The following is a 16,287-nucleotide window of genomic DNA, read 5'->3' as shown; positions in this document are numbered from 1 at the left end:
GTTCGCGTGAAAAGTGTATGCGTAGGTATTAGTTATTTATGCCTTCCAATACTCAAAATAGCTGCTATATTTTCGAAACTTTTTTTGTTAATAACTTTTTAACGAATAACGAGCGACGGCTAAAACCTTCCGAAGGTCACTCAGGAGGGTGACCTTGACAACATATGTCAAGGTCAAGGTCATCGGAGGGTGGTCCCTATTACTGTATAATTACCTAAATTTTATATTATGACGACGAGAGTCCCTCGGTCTCGCCTGCCGAGAAGGAGCACGCCGTCAAATTCACAATATATAGAAATCGGTAAAAGGTATGAATAGTAGATCGACCTGGTATGTTCTCCAAATCTCGGTACGGGCGCCAGGCGCGAATACTCGCACCACGGTACACTAAATCCAAGCCAACTCTAGAAATATCTCAGGCGTGAATTCCTTATTACTTCAGATCGCTGTTAGATTGTGGAGAAGAGGAGATAAGAGGGAGCGCAGCGCAATTAACACACACAAAAATAATGTAAACAAAAGATATAATATATTTAATCAGGATAAGGTATATAACAAGTCGTTTTGCAGATAATAATAATATCGTAACGACCCCCGTAACAATCACTTAATAACGCGAGTGATATCCTTGCCCTTACGCAAAGATACCTCGCTCACAATACCAATGACTATGCGAATATCTCACGAATTCGCGACGATATCTCGCAAATAGTCCCACTATAACTACGCGAATGATATCTCTCAATTACGTGGCGATACCTCGCGAAGTCCGCAATATCAAAACGCGAAAGGTGCCTCGCATTGTTACGCGATCGACACCTCGCCAAATACACAAGACGCGATTACGCGAAACGTATCTCACAATTTCGCAACAATCCTATGTCCGAATAATACATCACGGATTCTATGCCGTCTCGCGGAACGGTCATACACAACTCCGAATTCCAGAAGGATAACTTTCCGATGATTCTACAATTATGCGCTCCCGCATTACGGGACGGTATGTACAACGTGGCTCTAATTATGCGGTGACTATCGGCCGCGTGCGGTTCCCCGAGAAGGGCGATCATGTTTTACTCTCTCGGCCGGGCCCTCCGTCAGTATTTCTTTCGGTAATTAATTCGGTTATTAACGGTTTCCATGCTTGACGCGGCACTGCGCGACTCCCGGAAGGGCCTCGGCCTCGAGAAGGATCTTACTTGCTTACAACGGTGCTCGAGCAGTGTCCCTCGATCTCGCCTGCCGAGAAGGAGCACGCCGTCAAATTCACAATATATAGGAATCGGTAAAAGGTATGAATGGTAGCTCGACCAGGTATGTTCTCCAAATCTCGGTATGGGCGCCAGGCGCGAATACTCGCACCACGGTACACTAAATCCAAGCCAACTCTAGAAATATTTCAGGCGTGAATTCCTTTATTACTTCAGATCGCTGTTAGATCTCGGAGGAGGAGAGGGAGCGCAGCGCAATTAGCACACACAAAAATAATGTGAACAAAAGAGATAATATATTTAATCAGGATAAGGTATATAACAAGTCGTTTCGCGGATAATAATAATATCGTAACGACCCCCGTAACAATCAATTTATAATAACGCGAGTGATATCTCGCCCTTACGCGAAGATACCTCGCTCACAATACCATTGACTATGCGATTAGGAAGAGCCTCGGCCTCGAGAAGGATTTTGCTTACAACGGTGCTCGAGCAGTGGCCTTACAAAAGATCCTCGGATCCTCGGCAGTCGGTGTTCCTCGGGATGACGTCTCAGGACGAAAGCTCGCACGACAGTGTCGTTCCTCTGGCCCGGCGCGGCGGGACCACGCTGAGCTCACGCGCCTGCGCGCCGTGCTTGCAAGCTCTCCTTGCCGATCAGCTCTACGCGAGCGCTGCGTCCGATCCGAGCGCTTTCCGCTCCTGTCGGCGCCCCTCGCGTCTGCTCCGCCTGCTGGCGGTATCTTTAAAAACTGCTGTAAGTCCGCCTGTCCAGCCCGCGACTTGACCGAAATCGACTGCCCGGCTGGACGGGCCGTGGCCACGTCGATCGGTATATCAAATCGACCCTTGAAGGCGGTAGGTCGTTCCACATCCTTAACGTGGACCTCGTCGGGGCGTCCCCCTGCTCGGATCCTCCGTTAACGGACTTTATCTCGACATCATCGGGCTGAGCGCTCGCAATGCGAGATGCTCCGGAGCGGTATCGGCAATGGGCCCAAGCGTGACCCGCCCGTCGGCCACTCCTCTGCAGAACGCCTCCGGGTTTTTCTTCTGCAAATCCCGCGGTGCGACCTAAGTCGTTACAACAAATCCTACTGGCCATCTGCTCGGCACCACCCCACACAACCTGTAAGTCTCGCAAAATAATTAAAATTTAATGTTAAAGACGCGGTCGCCTCGCCCCTCTCGGATGGAGGCGCCATCTCTGACGCTTCCCTCGGCCGAGCTACCATCCGGACAGGGGACGTGACCTTGTCACGTCACAATATTTACAATATTATGTATTCTTAATATTAATTATTATATTTATTTTTACGACAAAAAATCAGAGAAAAAATTAAAAACATTTTTTTTATTTTTTTTTTTCGTCACAATACAATTGCGTATTGTGAAATATAGCTGCAGCAAAAGCGGAGTGTTTTTCTTATATTTTTGTTATTTAAAATAAATATTACATATTTTTTTTACGGACGTACACGGTGCGCCATACGCTTCACAATATTGAGTATAATTCTCGATGAAAATTCAAAAAAATCAGTTTTCAGCGGAAAGAAATTAAAATTAAACTTTCGCAATTTTCTTGCAAAAAAGTAAAAAAATGCACTCGTCTATTTTTCTTTCTCTCTTCTCCGTTGTTTCTTAGCGGAATATTTTGTGACGATAGGACACACATACACATATACACATGCACGTACTTCGATGTCTGTTCCTCGCAATCAAATGAGACTACGGCGTTATCCTATATTCCATTTGTGCTACGTATGTATGTGTGATATGACGTCAACGGCGAGAGTCGGGGTTTGTTACGTCAAACTTTTGCACGTGTTGCGTAACACATACTTCGTAATTTCAAAAGTTGACTTATTTTCCATATACGGCAACGTAATAAATTATTTTCTCTCAAAATAGCGAAATGTTAAATACGCGTCTCAGTTCGTTTATATCGCCTGAATAAATAAAACTCAAGATAAAACGAGTTTGTATGAGATTCAATCACAATTATCAGTTTATTTTATTTCCCTCTTTTTTGTTTCTTAAAAACATGTTTTTTGGGAAAGATATGGTTTATATCTTGTTACAATGCATAAAATAGAATTTTAATAAATAAAAAAATAATTTTAATTAATTATGGATTTTGTAATTCCAAGATTTTTTTATAAAAATTGCGGGTGAGGTAGAAAAGAGTGGATTTCAATGTTTGAACTTTTACCAATTGCAAAATAGATTAATTATGTCTATAAATACTTAAATCATTTATTTTAATATAATACGGAAAACAAAAGTTAATTTTTTTAAAATAGAAGCTCAAGAGAGTATCCGTTTATTAAAAAAATCTTTTAATTCCATTCTTTTCGACAATTATAAAAACCTTTTCTTCTCGCTTCGCTCGTGCCGCAAATGTCGGGGGCAGGCATCAAAAACATGCTTATTAACATTTAAAGTTAAAAAAAGCAAAATTAATAACGTACTTTCGACCGGCTATGAAGAAAAATCGTATACACTACGCGGGCCAAAAGTTGAAATCTCGGTCCTGCTCGTCATGATGCCCTCGGCTTCGCCTCGGGGCATCATGACGCGCAGGGCCGAAAATTCAACTTTCGGCCCTTGTAGTGTAATATACTATTTCGTCGTTGGTTGATATTAATGGACTCAGCAACGGTAGCAAATAAACGAAACGGGTTTATTTGCTCGTCGCTGATGATAAATACTGCATTCTTATTCGAAATATTCGTTATTTTCAAGTGGACAAGCTCGAAAGACGAGAGCGCGATTTTTGCGAGGCAATTTGAAACGAAAGAGCGCAGAATAAGGTAAAAGTGCACTTTCGTGGATACAAGTGCAACGAGTAGCGGAGTCGAGATGTATGCACATTGACCCACTCCAGGCGAACTCCTATACATAAAAGAAGCTGCGTACCAATTTAATCTTTACAATCGGAAGGTAATATATTTAACTCTATAAATATTAATATATTTTACCCGTGAGAATAAAATCGCGAAAAAAATTACAATACGTTTGCGATTATATGCAACAATAATTACATATGTTTCTATCGGAAGTCATAAACTAAAATTTACTTCGGAAAATTAAAATCCAAGAAAAATTTCTCGAAAAATTTAATTAGCAAATATTAAGTTGATTTAAAAGATAAAAATTTTATTTATTAGTAAATAACGTGAACAAATAATAAATGTTTACTTTTTATTCAGCTTTAAACTTATTTCAATACGGCTTCCTTTTGCAGTCCAATTACCAAGATATTTATCATGAAGAATTCGAAAAATATGATCGACCAAAGTACTGTGTTGTATATCTTAATCCAAATCTAAATTTCCGCTCGAGAAAACTCGATTATAAAGTTATCGAAAAAGTCTGTAGCTAACAGGAAGCACGCGATTATATTGATACGCCCTGCGTTATAGAAAAGCTGAACGAGCTTACCTGTTCGTGCATCGGAAAGATCCCGCCGAGGATGATGTCGCCGTCGATGCGTATCAACTTCGAGCCATCTTCACCTCTTTTTTTTGCGTTGTAATTGTAACATTCGCTTGTAATTAGGAAGCACCACATCCACGGCAGGATCCTGCGTAAGTTCATCTTGGCAACGGAAGTTGAATTACTCGAGTAGCTCGCGGTTGACATCTCGCTAAAACACAAAATAACATTTACGTTATTTTTCGCAAATTTTTCTTAAACACAAGTATTGGTACACAAGTATTCTCTTACTATTTCGTGTATAACACAAATAAAATGCAAATACTATAAAACCGGTTACGATAAAATAACGTGAAAATGTTGCAGATGTCAAGAACGAAGAATATTTCTAAAATTGTATATTCCCTTTCTTCGAGAAAAAGACAATTTTGAAAATATTCTATTTCAATATATATTTTATTTCAATTGATTAGAGTAAATCGATTATACGTCGTGGATACATCTGTCTGTATTGTCTGAGTTTCCTTCATCTCTTTCAGAATGTTATTATTATTGCGTGAGATTTGTACGAGCTACTTCAAAACGACTAGTAACGAGGCATTGAGATGAAAATCTCGATCTCTACAATGTCATATATAATTCTCTGCTTGTGCGCTGGAAACGTGAATATATAGTGGAAACGGATAGATCGTAGATACGTGTGCAAAATATTTACAAAAATATGAATACATCGTACGTTCCATTCCTGTTCATTTTGAACTCTTCCCACTCAGGTCACGATTTCTAAACTTATAAAACAGTTTCTTTTCGACAATAAATCTTTGTCTGCCGCATATTAAAACTTTCACGTTCAAAAATAGAAGAATCTTTTAATCCGTCGTACAAAAATTTTTTTCTTTTTTAAATGATCGAAACATGAACTGTTGCTTTGGAAAGTAATTTAGGTTTTCAGCTCTTTCGATAAAATTCATCGACACTTATTGTTAGTCGCATCGTACGTTTCAAGCATTTAAACGATCTTTCCTTTCTTAATCTAATTCGGTTTAGGGTGTCGTACAAGGATCAAGGAAATTCACCCTCCGCTTTTCCTTTAATTACTTTATTGCCTATTCGTGTAGTACGACCTTACATCTTTATCGTCCAATTTTCTCCCCGCAATCGTCGCGATTTCGAAAGCTTGATTTTTATTGTTAACACAGAAAGTTCTTCAAACAATTATCCTTATTTTATTTGTCAGAATCGATTTTGCTTATTGTACGAGCAACGTTGTCTATCAACTGAAAAGAACCGTTCGTTGATACGTTATTTCTTTTTAATTTATACTTTTACCTCCTCGCTTTTGCATATATATTTTGAGCTTTTGTAAACACGTCATTTTCTTACGAGGAAACGTTGCTGATTGCGAGCCTGCTTGCGCGTCTACGATGTAATTTACGGCGGTGCAAATGAGAAGGGACAAAAGCATTGGCGGTGAAATGACTTCGTTAAACAAATTTCATTCTCGTTCACGTCTTCGCGGTGTGTTTCGGTTTTCTAATTGTCTCCCATTTTACCTTCTTCTAAAACCATTCAAGGTTGTAATTTTATAATTTAGTTCGACTTTTCCAATTAATTTGAGATCTTTACCGAAAGCAAACTCTCTTCTGGTCGGTTCTTTATATACATGTCTAGATATCAACGATTAGAGGTAATCTAACGTAAAAACATCATAACTGAGATAATTTATTCTTGTCTCTCAATTAGATTCGAAGACTTCCTTATCTTATACAAATAAGAATATAAAATTTTAACTAAAAACTATAATAGTTAAATTTAAATTATTTTTAAATTGTTAATTTATATGAAAGATTGAAGCAATGATAACAGCAAGAATCTTGAATATTAGAAGATTAATTTCTTTTATTAAACATTTTTAGGTATTGATCACAGCTAGATGTAAATGCAATTAGTTAAAGACGTCTCATTGAGTTCCAAGACAAATGCAAAGTTGTAAAATTTTTTAAATTAATTATTTAATAAAACATGATAAATACGAACATAAAATTATAGTTTCCTGATTTTATCTTTCAAACGATCGTTCAAAACAGGTATAAAGTCTTCGCGTTATTAATTAATTAAGTCAAATTCCTGCATTAATAATATAATCGTTTATGTGTCAAACGATTAAAAATAAAATGTTACTTTAAACATGTTGATAATATTATTTAACATTAAATTTTAACAGAATATACGTGACAATTTTATGTAAAGTAATTTATAAAATGTTAATCTTTACTGAAATAAAGTTTAAAATCGTTCGTTTTCCAAGGCGTAATATATTTATAGAATTTATTCGATAATTGTTATCTTTATATCAAACAGAAAATAATATTCGTTTCAATTAACAGATTGATAGACAGCGATCAAGAAAAACAATTATACATGAAATCCTATAGATTATATTGAGACAGACAGCTCTTAATTACTAATAAATTACTTTTATACATAGGTATAAGCAAAGTCTTAATGTCTTAAGAAGTTTAATATTTTCATGCGGTAAAATACTCGACCGCTTATTTCTCCGAGAAATTATTTTTTACATCTTTAGCAAACATTCAATTAATCCAGAATGATCCAGAATAATATAATTTTTCACACGTGAATTTTTCCACGTGTGGACATCCAACAGAGCTTCCTTATCTCTCCAATATAATTTTTGTACTTTTAATTTTTTATTTATATTTCTATTGCGAATTCTATCACGCCTGACCAGATTCAATATATGCAGCACGCTAAACACTCAACACCTCTACCGAGATTGAATGGGCATTGTATCGAACATACCAGAATTCAGTGAGACGTTCCACTGGCCCCAGAAGAGTCTCGTGAATGTAGAGCATTAGTGCGACCTGTGGTAGTGATCGCCTTGTAATTTCGCGTAATTCCATTAAAGCACGGTCTTTTATTGGAATTTTTGACTCTTTCAACTTCATTACTAACCGTACGTTAAAAGAGAGTAAAGTAAATGTTCTCTTCCATTGTTATCCTATCGCGCGAAAACCGTTACAAAAGTTTTCCTTTCCGTTATATTGTTTCATTCCAATAAAGATCAACGTAAAATCGTACTCCGTAAGCGAATAAAGAAAGATAAGACAACATACAGACAGATTGAAAAATCGTCAATTTTCTTTTGAACTTTTAAACTTTTAAGCTATAGTTGAAAGAGAGATGTATAAAAGAATTACACTTCTTTTAACTTTATCGTTTTCACAGGACAAGTTAAATTGCAATGATATATAGAGAATAATATATAGAAATTTAAATTTAAATTTTAAAGTTTAATTTTTCTGAATTCAAATATATCATAATAATTAATATTAATTACTGTAAATATTAAAATTATAAAATTTATGTCATATTTTATAAAATACTGTAAAATAATATTATAAAAAATTGATTATTGTGACAATTTAATATCTCACTAGAACTTATATATTTGAATCATGAAATCTCTTATGTCAGAAATGTGCTTCAATTTTCTTCTACTTTTTTATAGTAATGCGTCTTGTTCACGTGTAACTCAATGGAAGAAGAAGCTTTTCGTCGACAATGGCGCTTTAGAAATAGCGTGTTTCACGTCTTTGATTTGATCCGCGAGTACCTGCCGAAAAGTGCCCTCAGAGAATGTTACGGAAGGTAGCCACTCAAGCAAAGATATCGTTTTACTCGAGCAGAAGAGCTAGCTCGAAATAATGTGCCGGCTATCTCTGGAAGCCGGGCGAAAAAGCGAATTCACACCGGATAAAGGAGTGTAACGCAAAGGAATACAAACAAGTTCGAATATCGGATAAAGAGTGATCGATCGCACGTGGCTATACTCGCTCACGATTAAATGCGAATTGATAGCGCGGAACAATAAATTTTTCACAGTAACAAGAAACAATCAAGATTTAAATTTACAAAAGTGTCTAATAAGATTATATTTTTAAGTATTATACAATCAAATAACTGGCACCTACAATTAAAAATACTAGTAACATAAAATTATTTTATTATTATTGCTATTAATTAATTTATTAGCATATTACTATAGCAAAATTTTTATTTATTATTTTTAAAATAACACTAAGAAAAGCATATAATTTGTAAGAATTAAAGTACTAACAAAATGTTAAAACAGCACTTGCAGACAAAAAGTAACAGTAAGGAAAACATCTAATTTGCAAGAATTAAAGTACTTCGAAAACAGCACTTGCAGACAAAAAGTAACAATAAGGAAAACATCTACAGACAGTACTGAAACTAATATTGTAACTATAATGTAACTGATTATAGTGGTACTATAGATTGACTGTCCTCTTTTCTTGTATCTGTTGTTGAAATATGGTTGATATTTCCAATTAACAAACAAGTCGATAAAACCATTATATTTATTGAAAACTGTAGAAAATATTAGATGTCAGATTCGCGATTATGCCTTCATTTGAATGTCAAGAAATGAATAAAAGAATATACGAGTGTTTGTAAAAAGTTTTTTATAAAATATATAATTTAATTTTTTTTTAAATTTTTTTTGACAAATTACTTAAAAAAAAGCAGTACTTTTTTATTCAACGTGTAGACTAATATATCAGAGAAAAGGCAAAGATGATCTGAATAATTTGTCTAATTTAAATATTGATTTACGTAATTCTTTAATTAAACCCAGGGGAATAGAATTTATAAAGGGAAAGAACGTCTGTTTAGTTATCCACCTCCCATTGGTAATTGGATTCAACTTACTCCTCCTTTAACCTTGTTTAGTCAGACATTTAAAAGCAAATTATAAAAATAAATGTAATTGTAATACAATACGTTTCAAGAATATAAAGACATACTTAATTGTAATATTTCTTTGGTAAATTTCATATTGAAGATTTTAAAATTGCTTTTTATAAACGGTGATAATTTCTTCTTCTTCAATTTATGTGCTCGTTTGTATTTCAAGATTATTGTCATAAAATGTATGATCGATCGAATGTTTAAAACCCTCCAATTTTTTCAAGAAGGACTTCTAATTAATTTCAAATTCCAATCTTATACTTTAGTTCGCTCGTTCTTTTAGGTCTGCTCCAGATGGACAGAAGACAGAAGTGACAAAGGAAAACTGCGCCTTTATTTCGGCGATATTCGAGATTGGGAAATTGAGATATCTACCCGTGTATGTAATCCTTCGATACACTCGAGTCGATTCCATCCTGACTCTGCTTCGTCAGGACGCGGCAGGACTCCGAGTGTTTCATTTCTGAAGTAAATCGTGCCATTTTCTAAAATTTCTTGGATATTCGTGGAAACGGCAAGCGGACTCCAATCTCATCCCAGAATAAAAAATCCCATTTCTAGTCACTCGCATGTCAACGATCATTCGAAATATTAAAAATATTTTATTACAATGCTTGGGATCATCTTACAAAAAAATATATATAAGGTTTAATTATTTGTTCTTTATATATTGCATTCAAAATTGTGTTAATGTATATTAAGTAATATATATATATATATTGAAATAAAAATTAAAAGAAATGTTTCTGAGTAAAACTTCTTTTACAGAGGATAAAACTTATTTTATACGTACAATAAACAAGTTACAATTGTGTATCAATTTGTGTAAATTCTATATCTTTAGAATAAAATTACTTTTTAATGATAAATTATACTTAGGTAATTTTTAATATTTCACAAATTCAGTCTCTTAAAATGCATGAGGGAAATTATAAATAAATGAAGTATCGATATTAAAAGTCTATCAATAGAGCTTTCAAGTTAATTAGATGAGTGAAATAAATGCATTAGGGTATGTGAAAAGTAGATAAATCCATTAGAGAGCGAAATCTGAAGTTTCCTGATAAACGGCTGAAGCGGATAGAAACGGAAAGTTAAAGGGTGGGAATCGCGTAGCTCTCTTGAAATCGAACAATTTGTCACCGTCATGGTAGCTCGATGAAGTTTCTTTGGAAGGCGCATAATTCCTCATGCTATCGTACGTCCCAGAAAATCTGATGGCGATTATCGTGAAAGTTATCGAAGGGATCAGGGGCAAAAAGATAAGAATCTCCGGCAATTTTTCAAAATTGACACTGCCACTTCGAGAGATCTACGTAATTTCTTATGCTCAATTTATTGATTTTTTTATTTTGTACGTAATATTATATATACTTCTTATTTTTGCATGGACTCGAGAAGACGTAAAATGTGAAAGGAAATACGAGAAGAAAGAAAGTATGTGACGCGTGTTTAGTGTATTGAGGGGAGGAAACCTACCTGCTACTGGGGCAGAAAGAATATGTCGGATTTACGTTACGTGTAACACAATTAAGATTAAATTACACGAAAGTCATATCGCGGGCGTCGAATTCTTCAGGTCCTATATATAAAACGTGCAGCCGTAATTTTTGCAAAAAATCAAGAGGATTTCTACAACGTTTTTATTTGTTATTCAAGATCCGATTGACTCGATGCATTTGTAAATATGCACGCGGTTTAGGTCAACGTGGCGATAGAACGGATGCATAGAGCCGACTTTATGCAGATTTTGTAAAATCCAATAAGTCGCGCGTTATAGAACTTATTGGATTATAGAAGCAATAAAAATTCATGTTACCTTACGACTCTCTTTCAAAGTTTCCGTATAAAAAGTTTGTTTTTAAATTCGTTAAGAGATATATGTTTTGTAGCAATACAGATCTGGAGCAATGTCTCGATTGGGATGCGCAATAAGTGACTCTTACGTAACATTAAGCCGCACCGAGAGTATTTCCACGATCCTAATACTTCCTTCCAAGTAGAATGTGCACATATACCGCGTTAGGGGAATATCTCAAGCTAATTATCTGGAATTTACGCGATAACGACAGCGCATTTGACATGTAAAATGCAAAGGCGATGCAAGTACAACGCGCCATCAGTCCACGAATGCGACTCGAGTGAATGGAGTAAAGTTAAATGAGCGTAAAAGCGATTACGCGAAAATACCGGGGAAATCGATGGGTGACGCGAGATGGTGAAAGATATTAGATTGTTAGAAGTGCACGAGGCCACCATAACGGGATCCGATCATTTTATTCGCTGTTGTGGAAAAATACGGGAAATTCTATAGCCCGCGAGACAAAAGGCACGCTCTTCTCATCGACCTTCCCGCACGTCGCGTTCCAATCCATCGGCGAAAATTAATCTGCGGTACGAATCGCGCGCTGCTGGGATTTCTATATATATAGGGATCACGATTGGCTGCCAGCTGTTTGCGGAAGGAATGTCCGATAAAATAATGTATCGCCCTCGTACTACGGTATACGAGCTGTTTATTTTAAGAGCCGCGTAAATCAATCTTGGAAAGCACAGTGACCTTACGATTTAGTATTCTCGCGAATTTAGCGCTCGGAGTGGCTGTCTTAATCGCCTGTAAATATGAGACGAGATTTAAATAGCTGCAATGTTTCAGCGCGTTGGAGGAGTACTAATAAATTTAAATGAGATATACTGTTAAGAATTAACGCGCTCTGTGCGTGTATTTTCACGAAATTTTGCGATTTATATATTCTATAATTTTCTATATTATCTTTTTGATAATGAATCGAGATAATCAACTTATGCGAACGCGCATGCAAGTAATAATAAACTTGAAAATTTTTAACGCTCGAGTTGCGGAACATCGACGCCCTTCGACATCGACGCCGCAGACAGGGCGAAAAAAGGGCTCGGAAAATCGATATGACATTATTCCCGATGTGTTCTACCTCCATCTTTTACATCACGTCCCTCGCGCGCACGTCTCGTATCTCTTTCTCTCTCTCTTTTATTTTGCACTCAGCAGCTCTTCCTCCCTCTTAACTTTCATCCGTATCTCTTTTCTGTTTTACCTTTTTTCTTTATGCTTCCCCGCGGCCTTCGCCCTCCGGTAACCAACCCTTCTAGATATTAAACTTGATCCAAAAAGAGCCGCGAGTGCGGCTTTCATCTCTTTCGTAAGAAGTCGACCGCAATTCGATAACGTCTTCGGTAATTCAGGATAGGTATATTTCGCGATCGTGAAATCCGACATTCCGCGACGACTGCGAAAATGTTATACGACGAAGAATAATCACATGACATTCAACCCCTTTTGCTTCCAATTATCCGTCCCGCAACTCTAATGAGAAACATGCCCATTATATCTATTCTGTTTGCAAAAATTGCTCCGGTCTACAATTTGCGACTCCTATTCAGGTTTGCGTGTAATTATGTATTAATTTAAAATTAATTTAACTTTTCTCGTTCAAAATACTTCAAAATCGACATTTCTCCGTTTCATGAATTCATTAATTTCAGTTTCTGAATTTTTGATCGCGAGTAGCAGACTTTAGTTTTTGATTGAAGAAAAAAAAACATGAGATTGAGTGCCGGTCAAAGCTGGTTGACCCAAAAAGAAAAGGGGAAGCCAATTTAATTAATTTTTAATTAAAGCATCATGCGCTAGACATAGAGACGTCATAAAAAAAATGAGAACGCGTTTTTAATTCTCGTCACTGATGACCATTGACTTGTTTACGAGATTTATATAATAATCCCGCGTAAATTAGAGATATCGTCAAAAGCTGTCTCACAAACGTCCTCCATCAGATATCCTCTATCAGTTCCGAGAACATAGGATATTAAAAACTGTTGTTAAATTGTATAAGTATATATATAAATCAACTTCAATCTTCAGACAAAAATAATTTAGTTAATTAAAAAAATTTTTTATAGACAATTGATTGAAATATGTTAACTTTATTTATGTCAGATATATATGACATAAAAACAGTTATTGTGTGCAAAACTTGCGTTTATAATTGACGCGTCTTTAATAGGTGCTAACTCCCTATTAAAACGCGGTACATTTAAGAGGACACTTGCGAAGAATACTTGCGAAGAATACTTGCGAAAAAGCTAGGAAGCGCCAGCACGGCTCGGTAAAAAAATTGGTTAATTAAGTGCATATTAGAATATCATATGGATGCTTGCAAACTCAAGCGGTTTGTAACACGTTAAAAGCGTATACCATTATTTTGTACGAATAAAACAACACTTTCGCATTTTGCACAAATCTCAAAATAGCGAAATATTAATTCCTAGCAATTTGATTTTAATATAAAGCAGCACTTGAGATCATATTTTAAAGCATTTAATTTAGTAAAATTTTTTTTATAAAATTGGGTTTCAAATAATATGAGACACAAGTATTGAATTTTACAAACACGCGTTAAAAATTAAACTTATTATTTTTGTAACTACTTTCTTCTTCGCTTCAATTCAGTGTATTTGATATAAGCTTTATATTTTAATGCTTTAACTTTAATTGTTATATAAATAAATATGTAAAATATGTGTAAAATATAAATATGTATATGATACAACTTTTCAACTAACAATAAGTACAATACCGCCGATTTTTTAATACGCGTTTATATGCATTGTGATATTCGATATTCGTATAACTTGATAGAAATACAACTTTTTATCAATTTCAAAATGTAAATAAAATAAAACACTTCTTTCTATTTCTTGCAACATAAAACGCAAATTGTGCTTTATAAAACGTTACGTATACCGGAATATCGGGCATAGAAAATAGTGGATGTAACTGTTGGGCGCCATACACGAGAAGGGCTGAACATCTGTCGATTGAACTTTCCATCGCTCTAATATCGCGAACTTTCTCTCGAAAGGGAGTGGAATGCCCTTACCCGAGTAAGTTCTTCGAAATTCCAGTCCAAAGGGCTTTCTAGAAATGGTCTCCGAGAGTCCAATAGAGAGCGGCAGCCAGCTTAGTGTAGATTTCTGAGATCACGACAAATCGAAGAAGCTCTGATCTTACGATCCTTTGCTGCCGTCGATACTAATTTCGTCGTTCAAAAAACAATTTTAAATTAAATAAACGTGCAGTATTTATAATTTATATTGATTATTCACGTTTAGATGTGTAACGATTATAATTAAATATCATCAAATTTATTTTATAATATTTTTTGCAAATTGTGTATAAAAAAATACTTCTACAAATATTTTAATATTTCTGAAATATTTCAAAAATATTATTAAATCTTTTAAAGTATTTAATACAAGAACGTTCGGACGCGGCGCATAAGTCGAGCATCTAAAACATTCTAAGAGTCCAAAGGGATATCTTTTGTCCATTAAAGTTATACTATATTACCTATGTGATGCTGAGAAGTAACAAAATCCAAATATTATTTCAATTTGTCTCTCCATTCCTTTTTATATATATATTTTTTTACATTTATACATTTTCTGCGGAAGTTCTTAGTAATGCGCAAGCATCGTATTTATGTCGCTTGATAAACTTTTCTCTCGTGAGTCAAGTTGCGAAGAAAATTTATGTACACTTTATGAAGACTGGTGCTTAATGGGTTAAAAGAAAAGTTGCGGAAGTCGCGACTGAGATATAAAGTGAAGAGGACAAAATATAAGCCGCGAGAAACCGAAAGAAGCCGCGACTAGCGTCAGTTTGTTTAAGAATCATCGCCATGAAGACGAGGGATAATGTCAAAGACGACATTCTATACCTTCAGAGGGTTGTCGTCTGATAGCCGAGCTCCTGCTATTTTCCAATGTAGAAAACCGGGATGTGCAGACAGAAAGTAAACATTCGTTCCCTCACGCACCTCTTCCTTACTACCCCTCTTCGAAAAAATCAAGTTTAACCTCGGATTTAAATAAAGCTGAAAGAAGAGCAGAGTTTTCTAGCATATATTCGGATATAAGTTCAAACTGCATAAATAAAAATTATTCATATTGTATAAATGAGACTTACTAATAGAAGAAATTAGTGCAACAATTGTAAATCTGTATATAAAAGTACCGTCGTCTGTATGTCTGACCGCGAACTACTTATTCGTTAGTGGACCGAATTTTTACGAAAAATATACGAAGTAGGGGTAGAATTTCCCGGAGAGTGCCATAAAGTATATAGTTTTTCGTTACCGATTTTCTGGAAACCGAGTTTTCTAATTTTTCTAATTTTTTGGGAAATAATCGACCGAATTTAAAAAAGAATTATATATGAAATAGAAATAGAATTTTCCGGGGAGTGCTATATCTAAAGTGTATAATTTTTCGTTACCGATCGTTTTGGAAACCGGTTACAAAATTTTTCAAATTTTTCGGAAATTAATTGACCGAATTTTAAAAAATTATATGAAGTAGGGGTAGAATTTCCCGGGGATTGCCATAAAATGTATAATTTTTTGTTACCAATCTTTGGGGAAATCGGTATCAGAAAATTTTCAAATTTTTCGGAAATTAATTGACCGAATCTCAAACAATTGTATATGAAGTAGAGGTAGAATTTTCCGGGGAGTGCTATACCTAAAGTGTATAATTTTTCGTTACCGATCGTTTTGGAAACCGGTTACAAAATTTTTCAAATTTTTCGGAAATTAATTAACCGAATTTTAAAAAATTATATGAAATAGGGGTAGAATTTCCCGGGGATTGCCATAAAATGTATAATTTTTCGTTACCAATCTTTGGGGAAATCGGTATCAGAAAATTTTCAAATTTTTCTGAAATTAATTGACCGAATCTCAAACAATTGTATATGAAGTAGAGGTAGAATTTTCTGGGGAGTGCTATAAAGTGT

General features: G+C 35.2%; 1 protein-coding gene across 2 annotated transcripts in view; it reads right to left on the bottom strand.

Annotated features, from left to right (window-relative positions):
* Positions 1-16,287, bottom strand: part of LOC139812733 (metabotropic glutamate receptor 8) — a 176,442-nt gene that overhangs the window by 134,095 nt on the left and 26,060 nt on the right. For both annotated transcript variants that reach the window (XM_071777814.1, XM_071777805.1), the window contains exon 2: positions 4,659-4,863. In XM_071777814.1, coding sequence (XP_071633915.1) covers positions 4,659-4,859 — 201 coding nt within the window. In that variant the 5' untranslated portion in view covers positions 4,860-4,863. The remainder of the gene's footprint in view (positions 1-4,658; positions 4,864-16,287) is intronic.

The sequence above is a fragment of the Temnothorax longispinosus genome, chromosome 1, assembly GCF_030848805.1.
Source record: "Temnothorax longispinosus isolate EJ_2023e chromosome 1, Tlon_JGU_v1, whole genome shotgun sequence".
NCBI classification, from domain to species: Eukaryota; Metazoa; Arthropoda; class Insecta; order Hymenoptera; family Formicidae; genus Temnothorax; species Temnothorax longispinosus.
Note: the sequence above shows the minus strand (reverse complement) of the source record. Positions and strands in the feature narration are given on the sequence as shown.